The sequence below is a fragment of the Entelurus aequoreus genome, linkage group LG15 (genome assembly GCF_033978785.1).
Source record: "Entelurus aequoreus isolate RoL-2023_Sb linkage group LG15, RoL_Eaeq_v1.1, whole genome shotgun sequence".
Classification (NCBI taxonomy): Eukaryota; Metazoa; Chordata; class Actinopteri; order Syngnathiformes; family Syngnathidae; genus Entelurus; species Entelurus aequoreus.
Window position 1 is genome coordinate 2509934 of NC_084745.1, and position 18335 is coordinate 2528268.

At 41.1% G+C, this 18335-nt stretch overlaps 1 protein-coding gene across 1 annotated transcript in view; it reads right to left on the reverse strand.

Moving 5' to 3' along the window:
• The window catches only part of LOC133629694 (partitioning defective 3 homolog), a 799726-nt gene that overhangs the window by 318112 nt on the left and 463279 nt on the right, over positions 1 to 18335 (reverse strand). The window contains exon 17 of the mRNA XM_062020594.1: positions 13693 to 13841. Coding sequence (XP_061876578.1) covers positions 13693 to 13841 — 149 coding nt within the window. The remainder of the gene's footprint in view (positions 1 to 13692; positions 13842 to 18335) is intronic.

Here is an 18335-nt window from a genome sequence, read left to right on the forward strand (position 1 = left end):
TCGGTTCGCAGCCGAGTGTGAAGCGACTGGGATGAGAATCAGCACCTCCAAGTCCGAGTCCATGGTTCTCGCCCGGAAAAGGGTGGAGTGCCATCTCCGGGTTGGGGAGGAGACCCTGCCCCAAGTGGAGGAGTCCAAGTACCTCGGAGTCTTGTTCACGAGTGAGGGAAAAGTGGACCGTGAGATCGACAGGCGGATCGGTGCGGCGTCTTCAGTAATGCGGACTCTGTATCGGTCCGTTGTGGTGAAGAAGGAGCTGAGCCGGAAGGCAAAGCTCTCAATTTACCGCTCGATCTACGTTCCCATCCTCACCTATGGTCATGAGCTTTGGGTTACGACCGAAAGGACAAGGTCACGGGTACAGGCGGCCGAAATGAGTTTCCTCCGCCGGGTGGCGGGGCTCTCCCTTAGAGATAGGGTGAGAAGCTCTGCCATCCGGGGGGAGCTCAAAGTAAAGCCGCTGCTCCTCCACATCGAGAGGAGCCAGATGAGGTGGTTCGGGCATCTGGTCAGGATGCCACCCGAATGCTGTTTAGGGCACGTCCAACCGGTAGGAGGCCACGGGGAAGACCCAGGACACGTTGGGAAGACTATGTCTCCCGGCTGGCCTGGGAACGCCTCGGGATCCCCCGGGAGGAGCTGGACGAAGTGGCTGGGGAGAGGGAAGTCTGGGTTTCCCTGCTTAGGCTGCTGCCCCCGCGACCCGACCTCGGATAAGCGGAGGAAGATGGATGGATGGATGGATGCCTTGACTCACACCATAGGGTTCAATATGTTGGTCCACCTTTTACAGCTATTAGAGCTTCAACTCTTCTGGGAAGGCTGTCCACAAGGTTGCCGAGTGTGTTTATAGGACTTTCCGACTATTCTTCCAAAAGAAAAGGCTCTCAGTCTCCGTTCCAGTTCATCCCAAAGGCGTTCAGGTCAGGACTCTGTGCAAGCCAGTCAAGTGCATCCACACCAGACTCGGTCATCCATGTATTTATGGGCTTTGCTTTGTGCACTGGTGCACGGTCATGTTGGAAGAGGAAGGGGGCCCCGCTCCAAACTGTTCACTTGGTGGCTGAGTTGCTGTTGTTCCCAAATTCTTCCATTTTCTCATAATAAAGCCGACGGTTGATTTTGTAATATTTTGGAGCGAGGGAATTTCCCGACTGTATTTGTTGCACAGGTGGCATCCTATGACAGTTCCACGCTGGTAATCACTGAGATACACGGAGTGGTAAGCAAAACACACTATATGGTCAAAAGCAGGGGTCACCAACCTTTTTGAAAGCAAGAGCTACTTCTTGGGTAGTGATTAATGCGAAGGGCTACCAGTTTGATACACACTTAAATAAATTGCCAGAAATAGCCAATTTGCTCAATTTACCTTTAACTCTATGTTATTATTAATAATTAATGATATTTACACTTAATTGAATGGTTTAAAAGAGGAGAAAACACGAAAAAAAAATTCAATTTCGACTCTTTAAAATTCAAAATTCAACTGAAAAAAAGAAGAGAAAAACTAGCTAATTCGAATCTTTTTGAAAAAATTAAAAAAATAATTTATGGAACATCATTAGTAATTTTTCCTGATTAAGATTAATTTTAGAATTTTGATGACATGTTTTAAATAGGTTAAAATCCAATCTGCACGTTGTTAGAATATATAACAAATTGGACCAAGCTATATTTCTAACAAAGACAAATTATTATTTCTTCTAGATTTTCCAGAACAAAAATTTTAAAAGAAATTCAAAAGACTTTGAAATAAGATTTCAATTTGATTCTACAGATTTTCTAGATTTGCCAGAATATTTTTTTTGAATTTTAATCATAATAAGTTTGAAGAAATATTTCACAAATATTATTTGTCGAAAAAACAGAAGCTAAAATGAAGAATTAAATTAAAATGTGTTTATTATTCTTTACAATAAAAACAATTAATTTACTTGAACATTGATTTAAATTGTCAGGAAAGAAGAGGAAGGAATTTAAAAGGTAAAAAGGTATATGTGTTTAAAAATCCTAAAATTATTTTTAAGGTTGTATTTTTTCTCTAAAATCGTCTTTCTGAAAGTTATAAGAAGCAAAGTAAAAAAAAAAAGAATTTATTTAAACAAGTGAAGACCAAGTCTTTAAAATATTTTCTTGGATTTTCAAATTCTATTTGAGTTTTGTCTCTCTTAGAATTAAAAATGTCGGGCAAAACGAGACCAGCTTGCTGGTAAATAAATACAATTTAAAAAATAGAGGCAGCTCACTGGTAAGTGCTGCTATTTGAGCTATTTTTAGAACAGGCCAGCGGGCTACTCATCTGGTCCTTACGGGCTACCTGGTGCCCGCGGGCACCGCGTTGGTGACCCCTGGTCAAAAGTATTTGGCTTGACTCACACCATAGGGTTCAATATGACGTCGGTCCACCTTTTGCAGCTATTAGAGCTTCAACTCTTCTGAGAAGGCTGTCCACAAGGTTGCCGACTGTGTTAAGAGGAATTTCCGACCATTCATCCAAAAGTCAAGAAGGCCCCGGCTCTCAGTCTCCGTTCCAATTCATCCCAGAGGACTCTGTGCAGGCCAGTCAAGTTCATCCACACCAGACTCGGTCATCCATGCTTTGTGCACTGGTGCACGGTCATGTTAGAAGAGTTAGGGGCCTGTTCCAAACTGTTCCCACCAGGTTGGGAGAATGGAATTGTCCAAAAATGTTTTGGTATCCTGGAGCATCCAGGATTCCTTTCACTGGAACTAAGGGGTCAATCCCAACTCCTGAAAAACAACCCCACACCATAATTGTTTCTTATACACAATGCAGTCCGTAACGTAGCGTTCTCCTGGCAACCTCCAAACCCAGACTGGTCCATCAGATTGCCAGAAGGAAAAGCTTGATTCGTCACACCAGAGAAGGCGTCTCCACTGCTCTAGAGTCCAGTGGTGATGTCCTTTACACCACTGCATCCCACGCTTTGCATTGGACTTGGTGATGTATGGCTTAGATGCAGCTGCTCGGCCATGGAAACCCATTTTATGGAGCTCTCTGCGTACTGTGCGTGGGCTAATTGGAAGGTCTGTAGCAACTGACTGTGCAGAAAGTCTTTACACTACGCACTTCAGCATCCGCTGACCCCCTCTCTGTCGGGGGCCTACCACTTGGTGGCTGAGTTGCTGTTGTTCCCAAACTCTTCCATTTTCTTATAATAAAGTTGACTTTGGAATATTTAGGAGCGAGGGAGTTTCACGACTGGATTTGCTGCACAGGTGGCATCCTATGACAGTTCCATGCTGGAAATGGAAGCCTTAGCTTAACCCTAACCCTAACCCTAACCCTAACCCTTAGCCTTAACCCTAACCCAACCCTAACCCTATGGAAATCACTGAAATACTTTGGAAAGCAAAACATGGTCACTCGGCAGTGTTCCTCTGGGCAATTAAGGGCAAGGACGGCTAATTGGAGAAGATCCATTGCCATTAAGTGTTAAATGGGAGGTATGGCAAACTCCATGAATAAATCAGCGGCAGTTATTCCAGAGACAGGAGCTCATAGTATAATTAGAGCAGCGGCCCCGGCCATTATTCACCATAGGGCCGGGCACGTAAAGATCTGTGTACAGACAGGGGCTCCATTACACGTAATTTATTCAAAGAGCCGGGGCGGTAAAAGGGTAATTATGGTAAAAAATAGCCTCCGAGGTGGTCAGGGGAAGGCCGTGTCCAGGTAGCCCAGAGGAGGCGAGGCGTCCCTGGGTCAGCCGGGTGCCAGATGTGGATCATTAGCATGGCAGAGGACGTCCGCCGCACCCTCGACATGCGTCACAAGGTGATCATCATTAACGGGACTTATGGGTATGGCTCAATCCAGCTGTTGTTGTTGTTCAACCCAAAGTTAAACTTGCACAACACGGACAGAGTAACCAGGTCTGACAGACCCTAAACCAGGGGTCACCAACGCGGTGCCCGCGGGCACCAGGTAGCCCGTAAGGACCAGATGAGTAGCCCGCTGGCCTGTTCTAAAAATAGCTCAAATAGCAGCACTTACCAGTGAGCTGCCTCTATTTTTTAAATTGTATTTATTTACTAGCAAGCTGGTCTCGCTTTGCCCGACATTTTTAATTCTAAGAGAGACAAAACTCAAATAGAATTTGAAAATCCAAGAAAATATTTTAAAAACTTGGTCTTCACTTGTTTAAATAAATTCATTAATTTTTTTACTTTGCTTCTTATAACTTTCAGAAAGACAATTTTAGAGAAAAAATACAACCTTAAAAATGATTTTAGGATTTTTAAACACATATACCTTTTTACCTTTTAAATTCCTTCCTCTTCTTTCCTGACAATTTAAATCAATGTTCAAGTACATTTATTTTTTTTATTGTAAAGAATAATAAATACATTTTAATTTAGTTCTTCATTTTAGCTTCTGTTTTTTCGACAAAGACTATTTGTGAAATATTTCTTCAAACTTATTATGATTAAAATTCCAAAAAAATATTCTGGCAAATCTAGAAAATCTATAGAATCAAATTTAAATCTTATTTCAAAGTCTTTTGAATTTCTTTTAAAATTGTTGTTCTGGAAAATCTAGAAGAAATAATAATTTGTCTTTGTTAGAAATATAGCTTGGTCCAATTTGTTATATATTCTAACAAAGTGTAGATTGGATTTTAACCTATTTAAAACATGTCATCAAAATTCTAAAATTAATCTTAATCAGGAAAAATTACTAATGATGTTCCATAAATTATTTTTTTAATTTTTTCAAAAAGATTTGAATTAGCTAGTTTTTCCTCTTCTTTTTTTCGGTTGAATTTTGAATTTTAAAGAGTCGAAATTGAAGATAAACTATGTTTCAAAATTGAATTGTCATTTTTTTCGTGTTTTCTCCTCTTTTAAACCATTCAATTAAGTGTCAATATCATTAATTATTAATAATAACATAGAGTTAAAGGTAACTTGAGCAAATTGGCTATTTCTGGCAATTTATTTAAGTGTGTATCAAACTGGTAGCCCTTCGCATTAATCACTACCCAAGAAGTAGCTCTTGGTTTCAAAAAGGTTGGTGACCACTGCCCTAAACCGTCTAGAAAGTCCAGACATATAATAAACAATGTCGTATACATACAGTCGTGGTCAAAAGTTGACATACACTTGTGAAGGACATGGATGTTGTTTCATGCGACCACGGAACTTTCCTCCAGAAGGTCTAATCTTTGTCCATGTGATGTCAGATGAAACAAAAATGGAGCTGTTTGGCCACAATACCCAGCAATATGTTTGGAGGAGGACATGTGAGGCCTTTAATCCCAGGAACACCATACCTACCGTCAAGCATGGTGGTAGTAGTATTATGCTCTGGGCCTGTATTGCGGCTAATGGAACTGGTGCTTTACAGAGAGAAAATGGGACAATGAAAAACCTCCAAATTCTTCAGGACAACCTCAAATCATCAGCTCGGAGGTTGGGTCTTAGGCACAGTTGGGTGTTCCAACAGGACAATGACCCCAAACACACGTCAAAAGTGGTAAAGGAATGGCTAAATTAGGCTAAGAATGAAGGTTTTAGAATGAGCTTCCCAAAGTCTAATAGCTAAACATGCTTCACTACACACCGTAGGAGGATACAATAGCACACCGGCGTCACAATGTAAACAAACGCCATTGGTGGATCTACACCTGACATCCATTGTAATGATACCAAGTACAAGAGCGTATCTAGTCGATACTACTATGATTACGTCAATATTTTTTTATCGTTACAAAATCAAACTCAGTAAATACGTCCCTGGACACATGAGGACTTTGAATATGACCAATGTATGATCCTGTAACTACTTGGTATCGGATCGATACCTACATGTGTGGTATCATCCAAAACTAATGTCAAGTATCAAAGAAGAGAACAATAAGTGATTATTACATTTGAACAGAAGTGTAGATAGAACATGTTAAAACTGAAAATAAGCAGATATTAACAGTAAATGAACAAGTAGATTAATAATCACTTTTTACAGTTTGTCCTTCATAATGTGTACAAAATAATAGGTGTGTAAATGAGACAATATGTTACTGCATAGACTAATTAGGAGTCTTTGTTTGTTTACTTACTACTAAAAGACAAGTTGTCTAGTATGTTCGCTATTTTATTTAAGGACTAAATTACAATAATAAACATGTGTTTAACGTACTCTAATTTTTTTTTGTTCAAACAAAGCCAATAATGCCATTTTTTGTGGCCCCATTTATTTAGAAAAGTATCCAAAAGTATCAAAAGACATGTTGGTACCGGTAGCAAAATATTGGTATCGGGACAACCCTAATGGACACCCATGTCAAACAGGATACACGTAGTCTCAGTAATAATAGAAAAAAGTTGAATCAAATAATTTATTAAATATAAATAAAAAATAATGTGTGGAGGGGGGCGTGGCCTACAGACCTGCAGCGAAGCGGGGTGTGCCAGGACCGGCTTCCCTCCACATAATGTATATAATTTCATTTAAAAATATTGACAATTATTCACCAATTATAATGTATTCATAACATATTGTGTACAATAATATAGATGAAAACATTAGCATGTGTTAATGAAATTCATTGTATTGGTCATATTAATTATGGTTTTAATTAATTTCGAACATGCATACTATTAATTAAAAATAACTGCATCTTGGCCTCTGTGCCTAAAGTTCTGGGATAGCTCTTATTTTGCAAAGCAGTGTTTTGAAACGAGCATGGCACACATTCTTAATAGTAGAATAAATCCAACCACCCAGAGCACACACAGATAACCCAAAAGTTTCCCCTGATGAATCAGTAATCCGCCCCTTCTTTATTAACTTGCATGAGTAAACTCATTTTGAGGACACGCCGGAGCGCAGACGAGGCCGATGATGGATCAATCGCAATAAGCCAGGCAGGCGGCGAAGGCCTCCGTTGCAAATACCACTCGGTAACCGCCGGGATACGAGCAGCCTCCCCAAGGACAACGGCCCACTTCTAATAACGCCGGTCCCGATTCTACGGATGTCCAAACAGTCCAGTTGCCATCGATTGGATGCCCCGAGTCTTCAAACGCCAGGTGGCGCCGTATTAGCTTTGCAAAAAACAGCCCGCATATTGTTAGTTTTGAGTGGTGTGGCTTCTCTAATCTCCTTTATTGACCCCGCAGATGATCAACCATAATGGCCCGTTATGGTCCTGGCACAGATGCTTACTGTCAGAACAATTGTAATAATAATAATAATAATATATGCATACATCTAAAAAAAGGCTTTTTTTTAAAAAGAAGGGTTTTTAAGCCTTTTTTAAAAGCATCCACAGTCTGTGGTACCCTCAGGTGGTCAGGGAGAGTGTTCCACAGACTGGGAGCGGTGGAGCAGAAAGCCCGGTCTCCCATTGTTGTAGCTTTGTCCTCGGAGGTTGGAGGAGGTTAGCCTGTCCGGAGCGGAGGTGTCGTGTGGAGGATTTGGGGGTGAGTAGTTCTTTGAGGTAGAGGGGGGCATTTCCATGGAGGCACTGGTGGGTTAGTAGGGAGACTTTGTGTTCAATCCTGAGTGGAACAGGAAGCCAGTGAAGGGATTTGAGAGTTGGTGTGATATGGTCATATTTCCACACTCTCTTCAGGATCCTAGCAGTACTATTGTATCTAAGTTATCACAAAACCTTGTGTTGCCATGAGTTCCCGGCGAGAGGACAAAATATGTCTTTGATCCGACCGAGCAAAAGGCGTGTACAACTCCACTGTGTAGGATGTGAAGCGACATGAAGGTGTCAGTTTCTTTGATGTATTGTAATCCACAGGAAGATTTTGTCTTGGCCCGAGATCTACAAAGCGGAGAGGAAGCAGGGCCTGAGTCCCCTCCAGGCACCTTTTCTTTGAACTGTTTTGTAACCAAAAGCAGCGGCTGTTTACGACCCCCCCTCCCTTAGAAACAGTTGTTGCCATGTGGGGCGGTATGGCGTAGTGGGTAAAGATGCCGTGCCAGAAACCGCAGGGTTGCAAGTTCGCTCCCCCTCCCGCCTCTTGACATCCAAATCGCTGCCGTTGTGTCCTTGGGCAGGAAACTTCACCCTTGCACCCCGGTGCCGCTCACACTGGTGAATGAATGATGAATGAATGATAGGTGGTGGTCGGAGGGGCCGTAGGCGCAAACTGGTAGTCTGGCTTCCGTCAGTCTACCCCAGGGCAAATGTAGCTTACCACCACCAGGTGTGAATGAATGATGGGTTCCCACTTCTCTGTTAGCGCTTTGAGTATTTAATAATAGAAAAGCGCGATATAAAATCGAATCCATTATTATCATTATTTATTAATCAGGGAAAGTCCAAATAAAAGAAGAGGCGTACAATCTTTCGTCAGAGCGTGGGACGACACTGAACAAGGGTACAGGTCTACGCGTTTCTCCTCATTGAGCCAAAGTGAATGATGTCTCTGTTTAATTCCTTGCTTCTTTGTCTGTTTAATAGATGTCATCAGTGTTTGAACCTGACACTTACCTCCAGTGGGTCTCGTGCGGTCGTTAATTTCATCGGCTGCTGCCGAGATCTACAAAGCGGAGAGGAAGCAGGGCCTGACTCCCCTCCAGGCACCTTTTCTTTGAACTGTTTTGTAACCAAAGGCAGCGGCTGTTTACGACCCCCCCTCCCTTAGAAACAGCTGTTGCTATGTAATCAGGGAAAGTCCAAATGAAAGAGGAGGCGTACAATCTTTCGTCAGAGCGTGGGACAACACTGTGCAAGGGGTACAGTGTCTAAGTGTTTCTCCTCATTGACCCAAATTGAATTCTGTCTCTGTTCAATTCCTTGCTTCTTTGTCTGTTTAATAGATGTCATCAGTGTTTGAACCTGACACTTACCTCCAGTGGGTCTCGTGCGGTCGTTAATTTCATCGACTGCTGTCAAAGAGCAGAAAGATGCATGATGTTGTCATGCAAACACGCAGAGCAGCGAGAGAATGAACAAGGAAGAATACAAAGAAAAGGTGTGAACGTGATCAAATACATGAGGTGTCTGGTTGACTCTAGCATATTTTCACTCCGGTCGTCTTCAAAGACAAGAAATCCATCTTCTCCCGAACACTCGGAAGAAGAATGAATGGAGAGACAGAAATCCCTCCGGCCAGAGAAGTGAGAGCAAGTTAAGCATTTAGTCAAGGTAGCGTGAAGCAGAGACGCCTCATTAACGGCTAAATTAACTTTATACTTCCTGATTTACTTAACTTCACAAGATAAAACAGATGATGTACTACACTATATTGCCAAAAAAGTGTTTGGCCACCTGCCTTGACTCACGTATGAACTTGAAGTGCCATCCCATTCCTAACCCATAGGGTTCAATATGATGTCGGTCCTCCTTTTGCAGCTATTACAGCTTCAACTCTTCTGGGAAGGCTGTCCACAAGGTTGCGGAGTGTGTTTATAGGATTTTGGTGAGGTCACACACTGATGTTGGTGGAGAAGGCCTGGCTCTCAGTCTCCGTTGTAATTCATCCCAAAGGTGTTCAGGTCAGGACTCTGTGCAGGCCAGTCAAGTTCATCCACACTAGACTCTGTCATCCATGTCTTTGTGGACCTTGCTTTGTGCACTGGTGCACAGTCATGTTGGAAGAGGAAGGGGCCCGCTCCAAACTGTTCCCAAAAGGTTGGGAGCATGGAGTTGTCCAACATGTTTTGCTATCCCGGGGCATTCAAAGTTCATTTCACTGGAACTAAGAGGCCAAGCCCAACTCCTGAAAAACAACCCCACACCTTAATTCCTCCACCAAATTTCAATGCAGTCCGAAATGTAGCGTTCTCCTGGCAACCTCCAAACCCAGACTGGTCCATCAGATTGCCAGATGGAAAAGTGTGATACATCAGTCCAGAGAAGGTGTCTCCACTGCTCTAGAGTCCAGTGGCGACGTGCTCTACACCACTGCCTCCCACACTTTGCATTGGACTTGGTGATGTATGGCTTAGATGCAGCCGCTCGGCCATGGAAACCCATTCCATGAAGCTCTCTGCATACTGTACATGGGCTATTACATTATATACATTATGAGGGACAAACTCTAAAACTGTCTATTATAATTTTTAAGTTAACGTTTTGTTATTTACCTCTGTGATGTTGGCCCCCCGACCCAAACTTGTCTCAATCGTTTGTGGTGCAAAAATGTTTCTTTTTGCAGTTACTGTTTTTTAGTTATTATCTTTTTTAATGTTATTGACGTGTAATTAATGTGTTTTTAACCATGGCTAAATCCTAACTATGTCAAAATATCCCCAAACCTGTCCAATTAGTTTGTGCGGCAAATATTTTTGGTTGACCTACTATCATTGTAATCGTTTGTGCTGCAAAAATGTTCATTCTGTTAATATTTTGTAATTATTTTTTTTAATATTAACGTGTAGTTAAAGTGTTATTAACCATGACTAAGCTCTAACTAAGTCAAAATCTCGCCAAACACGTGCAATTTGTTTGTGTTACGTTTTGGCTGCAAAGATTTTTGCTGTAACTGTTATAGCTTTTTTTAAGTCATTAAATTTCAATATTCATAACCTTTTCAATAATAAGATGAACATAAGGATGAATCAGCAGCGTTTCATTATGTACACTGGTGATGCATTAAGTTCCCTAGGTGAGAAAGTGGGTGCAAACAGTGCTGTGGCGTGGCAAAACAGACAAGCGCAGGACTGGTTGTTGGCTGAGAAAGGTGGAGTTTGTGCACTCATTGGTGAGTATTGCTGCACATATATTCCAGGGCACACAGCTCCAGAGGGGGCATTTACCAAGGCTATGAGGAAGCTCAGGACTCTCAGGACAGAGGTGAAGGGGAATGCAGGAAAAGATGATGGTCCAGGTTGGTTGAGTTGGATTGAGGATTTTATGGGAGGATGGATACAGGGTTTAGTAAGGCTAGGAGTGACAGATTTAGGTCATAAATCAATCCCGTATGGTCCAGGGTTCTAAAACCCTGGAAGGGGGGGTATGTGGTGGAATTTCTGACCTGTGTACCATATTTTGTGTCTGTCAAAGTCCGGAAAGAGAGCGAGGTCGAAAAGCATTAAGGACACGACAGTAGTGGAATGTCTGCTCGTTTCTCTTTTTTCTATTCTGTACCGTTGGAAGAGCATATGTGGGTTAGAGTTGAACGTATGGTCGGCCTGACCATTGTACAAAATTTTATGATTGTTTGTTATGGCTAAGGGATTCAAGGATGTTGCAGAATAAACAGGTCCAAAACAACGGGACCTTGACCCACGAGGGAAACACATAAAATGACCAAGTCAGAAGCTTTTTTTTCTTCATTCCATGCTGAGGGGTAAACTGTCTGTGTGCACGGCAATTCAATCCAACCTTGTACCATTTAATTATGAGTAAAATAAAACTCTTGTGTTAAATTCACTTTTGTTCTTATTTAAAATTTGGACCTTCCACCACAAGGACTTTATTGATTACTGCAAGTATGTTGCCAGACTATTATCTTTATTGGGCCTTAAGACTGATGCGTGACATAAAATGGAAGGATTACGTTGATCTGAACATACATTTATTTATTTATGAAGTACAGTAGAAGCCTTTCAAGGCTTGTGTTATGGCAAGATGATAATCAAATCGGTCAAAAAAAAAAAAAAGTATTCGCTGACAACACTTTGCAGCAATCAATGAGCTTTTTTGATGGTGCTCACAGATAAAATGTGCATTTGCAGCGATGAGCGTTTCCATGGCCACTTTGCTAACTTCCTCTCCTTTGACACACTTGATTAGATTTGACAAAACACAATCTAGCTGATTATATCTTAATAACTGTGCCTGGGAATACACCAAGATATCCATTTACAGTCTCACCTCCTCTAAGCACTTTTCTTTACAAGCCTTTGCTCTGACCGAGGAAAACCAATCCTAATGGGTAAGGTTGACCAGGAGAAGTTTTGACCCGGACTTCAACTCGGTTGAGGTTTGCGTCATTAAACTACTTTGTTTACGAACATACCGCTAAAGAGTCATGAGCGTATACCGTACTTTCATATGTTTATGCATTTAGGAATCAAACAACACCCACAGCAAACATTGCACACAATGAATGTGGCTCAACACAATTAAGCCTAAAGTGTAGCATTATCGCCCTCTACTGGTCAAATTCAGGGCTACAAGTACCGTACTTTCCGGACCATAGGACCAGGCAAAAGCTGTCTTTGATCCACCAATCAAAAGGCTTGTAAAACTCCACTGTGCAGGATGGGAAGCGACATGAAGGTGTCGGTTTCTTTGATATATTGTAATCCACAGGAAGGTTTTGTCTTGACCCGAGATCTACAAAGCGGAGAGGAAGCAGGACCTGACCCCCTTCCAGGCACCTTTTATTTTAACTGTTTTGTAACCAAAGGCGACGGCTGTTTACGACCACCCCTCCCTTAGAAACAGCTGTTGCCATGTAATCATAGTAATAACTATGGTGTTTAGTTTCGATCTTACCCTTTTTTGTCTCTTTTGCTAGTATTATATGCTAGACGTTGCATGTAGTTGCAATTCCAAGATGTTAGATGGCAGTAGTGTGTAGACCACGCTGTGTTGCCCAGCCAGGAAGTAGTCTTTGCCATGAAGCTGAATGTGCCAATCTGGTGTTTGGTTGAGTCCCACAAAGTGCAATATTGTAAGTATTGTACTTATCACCGGGGTTGCAAAATTCCGGGAATATTCAAAGTTGGAAACTTTCCATGGGAATTAACGGGAATATATGGGAATTAACGGGAATTAATGGGGATTTAATGGGAATAAACATTGAATGCAACATGCTAGATCTTGCGGCATGATTATTAGCTAACACAACCTGATTTAATGCACATTCAGTAGAATTTCAACCCTGCACTGTGCATTCCTCCATCACATGCACAGATCATTACCAGCATGCTACACCCTACAGCAGGGCTATTGAGGCCACACTAGTATTTAAGCCCAAGGACTTCATCCAGTCAGGTAAGTTTTGATGATATTACTGGGGTAAATATATTTGATTTATCAAATCAAATCAAATCAACTTTATTTATAAAGCACATTTAAAATTTACCACAGGGGTAGCCAAAGTGCTGTACAATGGGCAGGTTAAAAGATACTACGAGAACCGAGCAAACACAACACAACACAACACAAACAGAACACGATAAAAAATAAATAAATAAAATAAATAAAACATAAAAACATAAAAACAGGTTCACAGTAGGTGTATTATGGGTCACCATTGCAGGATGGGTATCACTCAGTGTTAAAAGCCATGGAATAAAAGTATGTTTTTAAGAGAGATTTAAAAACAGGAAGAGAGGAGGCTTGTCTAACACTAACAGGTAGGTCGTTCCAGAGCTTGGGAGCAGCAGCGGCGAAAGCTCTGTCACCTCTAAGCTTCAGCCTTGTGTCAGGGACCGTCAGTAGCAGCTGATCGGCTGATCTTAGGGATCGGGTGGGGCAGTAAGGCTGAAGGAGGTCGGGGAGATATGTTGGCGATATATGCTTTTTAAAGTTTAGTTTTCTGGCAGGCACACTTGCTTTGTTGGCATGGACAATTGTAACATTACCAACCGCATTCAATCTGCAACCGGACGTGACGTAATGCGCAACAAAGATATCAAAATGTGGTTTTACGTTAATAGATACCAACAGATATAGTACCAACGGAACTCAGAAAGTTCCAAATTTGGTAGCTATCCCTATAAAGAAAGTGGCAAAGCATGTACAGTACCTAGATCCATGCTCTTAGATTTGCGTGACTTGACGATGTCCAGGTGAGAAGCGCTGTCGTACTGCTTGGTGCGTTTTTCCGACATACTCTGGCGACCGAAGCTCTCCCTTTGGAAAGAACCATCCGGATCTGCATCAGGACTGAGATAGCTGCAGGGCAAAACAGACACAATCGATACAGACTATGTTATCAACAGCTATCATCAGACATACAACATTGGATCTGAAGGAACCACAGAAACAAGTCTGAGTTTAACAACGTGACTAAGATTAGTAAGGCCCGATCCCAAAACGTCTAACTCAATACCACTACACCCTCAAGCACTACCACTGCACAGGGGGTCAGCAACCCCTGTGGATCCATGGAGCTTTTTCCAAAATGTATGGAAATGGAAAAAATATGGTGTGAAAAATATATTTTTTGTTGTAATATGTTTTGTGTAGGAGGACAAACACGACACAAACCTTCCTAATTGTTAGAAATCCCACTGTTTAATATGTTTATGTATTTGGCGAGCGACATTTTGTCCTACTAATTTCAGCGATCCTTGAACTCACCATAGTTTGTTTACATGTGCAACTTTCGCAGAGGCTGCCACAGAAAGACGTGTGTCATGCCACTCCTCCTTTGTCTCATTTTGTCCACCAAACATTTTATACTGTGCGTGAATGCACAGAGGTGATATTTGTTGATGTTATTGACTTGTTATGGAGTGCTAATCAGACATATTTGGTCACTGCTTGACTGCAAGCTAATCGACGCTAACATGCTATTTAGGCTAGCTGTATGTTCAGGTATATTTAAGCTTATTTAATTTCCTTGACTTATGTCCTCTGTGTATTTAATGACACATTATCGGTATGTAATATTGGCTGCATTTCTGATTGTTGTTTGTGTGCCATGTTGTTCCAGACCACAGCAAATGTGAGCCAGCTTGCAAAGATTGTTATAAATCCATTAGTTTCCTTTAACTTGGACACACACATCTATACCTTTGGCCATTCTAAGACAGTCATTTCCAGGAGTTATCTCACCCTCTGAGAAGTTTTACTAATGTTTTCCAATGTTGTAAAAATGTGTAGAATAAATATTACATGTCAACATTTCTGTCAACAAAGATTCACATCAGCCTGCGACACATAGTCATTTTGATAGTAGGCTAATTAGAAAACGAGGCAGCGAGTGATCGCTCAAAGGCGACGTCTTTACGGCCCCCCTCGACATTACTGTTTGGGCGACCGATCGATGCCCCGCCGGTTCGGGTGCCATCTAAATGTGAAAAAAGTGTTTCCATCATGCTTTAGCGAAATCCCTCAGTATCAAAACATCTAAAAAAACACCTCATAAAGCGCAAAAATGTTTTAGCGATATTTAAGAAGTTTTTCAAAATATGGGTGTTTCCATTACCAGATTTGTATCGCAATATTTAGGTAATGGAAACAGCTTGTGTTGTCAAGGTAACGTTTGTGTTAACTTGATTATCGCGTTTGTACAGCCCTAAGTAAAACACATCCTTACGGTGTGCACACGAAAAATCTGACCGCTCAAAGGCGACGTCCTTAAGGCCCCCCTCGACATTACTGTTCGGCCGACCGATCGACGCCCCACTGGTTCGGTGCCCCCTAAATGTGAAAAAAAGTGTTTCCATCATGCTTTAGCGCAGGGGTCACCAACCTTTTTGAAAGCAAGAGCTACTTCTTGGGTAGTGATTAATGCGAAGGGCTACCAGTTTGATACACACTTAAATAAATATCCAGAAATAGCCAATTTGCTCAATTTACCTTTAACTCTATGTTATTATTAATAATTAATGATATTTACACTTAATTGAACCGTTTAAAAGAGGAGAAAACACGAAACAAATGACAATTAAATTTTGAAACATAGTTTATCTTCAATTTCGACTCTTTAAAATTCAAAATTCTACCAAAAAAAGAAGAGAAAAACTAGCTAATTTGAATCTTTTTGAAAAAATAAAAAAAATAATTTATGGAACATCATTAGTCATTTTTCCTGATTAAGATTAATTTTAGAATTTTGATGACATGTTTTAAATAGCTTAAAATCCAATCTGCACTTTGTTAGAATATATAACAAATTGGACCAAGCTATATTTCTAACAAAGACAAATCATTATTTCTTCTAGATTTTCCAGAACAAACATTTTAAAAGAAATTCAAAAGACTTTGAAATAAGATTTAAATTTGATTCTACAGATTTTCTACATTTTCCAGATTTTCCAGAATATTTTTTTTGAATTTTAATCATAATAAGTTTGAAGAAATATTTCACAAATATTCTTCGTCGAAAAAAACAGAAGCTAAAATTAAGAATTAAATTAAAATGTATTTATTATTCTTTACAATAAAAAAAATAAATTACTTGAACATTGATTTAATAATATTAATAATAATAATACCTGGGATTTATATAGCGCTTTTCTAAGTACCCAAAGTCGCTTTACATGTTAAAAATTTAAATTTATCATCAATTTTTTTATTATTTAAATTGTCAGGAAAGAAGAGGAAGGAATTTAAAAGGTCAAAAGGTATATGTGCTTAAAAATCCTAAAATCATTTTTAAGGTTGTATTTTTTCTCTAAAATTGTCTTTCTGAAAGTTATAAGAAGCAAAGTAAAAAAAATAATGAATTTATTTAAACAAGTGAAGACCAAGTCTTTAAAATATTTTCTTGGATTTTCAAATTCTATTTGAGTTTTGTCTCTCTTAGAATTAAAAATGTCGGGCAAAGCGAGATCAGCTTGCTAGTAAATAAATACAATTTAAAAAATAGATGCAGCTCACTGGTAAGTGCTGCTATTTGAGCTATTTTTAGAACAGGCCGGCGGGCTACTCATCTGGTCCTTACGGGCTACCTGGTGCCCGCGGGCACCGCGTTGGTGACCCCTGCTTTAGCGAAACAATATTGTTCAATTAATACATATTTAAAGAGTCATTTCAATCATTATTATCTTTTAAAGACCGTGGATATTAAATTTCATTGTGCTGTGCAGATGTCGCAGCCATTAAGTGTCGTTGGCATCAAGCTGTGGATGTTACAATGTCGGCGACCATCCTGATAATAAGACCGGGGAGATGCAAATCTGCCATTAAATATTCATGCACGCCCCGCAACACAACCACGCACATTTAATCCCACTCTGACATTTACTTTCAATCCGTCTCAGTGAGGATTCCACTCAAGGGCACCTCGATGCATCGCCGGGACCGACTTAGCTGTGTTTGTGACGTGTGATGTGTAGGTCTGGAGGGTCAGCGCCATCCAATAACGCCGACCCAGTCAGTGTGTCTGAGGCTGGAGCTTCTGCGCCGTTTCACCTTGGAGATGCTCTATCTCTGTCTGGATCGTAATTGAAAATCGGAGGGGAGTCGGAGACGGAGCTGGGCGGTGATATTTGCATTACAATTAAGGCCAATCGCCTTGCCAGTCAAGTAGATAGATGCTCTGCTAATGGAGTCTTCCATGCATGCATTAAAAAGTCTTGTTTTCAGAAAACGCACCCAGAAAAAAGGACTCATCCTCCAGGAACATATCACAGGCGGACCTGTTGACACCGGTGTGCGTGTAAACAACTGATTTGGTTTGCCGAGCCCGTTCAACACGAGACCTGCTTCGGGTGTCAGGGACGGGTTGGGCGTCGGGCTCGGATGTGTCACTTTGCCGTCACGCTCAGCCTCCCTGACACCAGGCAGGGAGAAAGTGGGGCAGGAATGACAGCACAGATGAATTATTCATTCATTCATCCTCCCTTTCCGCCTTCCTCACGTAATTCAGAGTTCACACAATAGCATTTTTTGTTTGGTCTCCACAAGTGGATCCTCTCTGACTGACACAGATCTACTTTTCATCCGGGGGTCGCACTCACTCTCACTTTTGAGCTGTACGAGTAAGTAGTACTTTTAGGCAAGTGACATGTTTACTAAATGTCTGTACAAGTTTTCCAAGATACGAGCTGTCTCTTGGCCAATTTGTATGCTGAGGGGATGAGCTAAAGTTAGCGTAGCGAACGCCACAGTGAACCCTGTAAGATACAATCAAACACATCCGATATTTGACTCGCTAACATTAGCTTACAGCTAGAGATCAGCATAACTTTGTTTCCCCAACCAAAAACATCCAGTGTCTGATTTGCTAACTTTAGCTTACAGCTAGAGCTCAGCATAACTTGGTTTTTCCCAACCAAAACAAGGCTAAATGCAAAGAGACTAATAAAAATAAATCCTGCAAAGACCGGCAGGGTGAGACGGACATATAAGTGATTAGTGGCGGCAGCAGGTGGAAACACTCATCAACAAACAGAAGCTGGTGTGTGAGTTCAGGCGTTGCCAGCAACAAGAACGTAAACAAACTGCTGGCAACCTGAATGTGTACTAAACTAAGTAGAACAACAACAAACACAAAACGAGACAAGACCTGCTGGGACTTGTCATGACATGTCCGAGAGGTATTCATGTTACAGTATTTCTAATGCTGTGCTCCTTAGAAGTAAAACTACTATTCAAAGAAGAGATATTTTGGAGTTGGCAGAGTGGCACCAGACATCCCTTCTGCCCATGCCAATGGCCTCCACGGATATTACGTTCCTCCGTCTCTCCTTCTTCAGGCGGCGTTTAAAATTAACT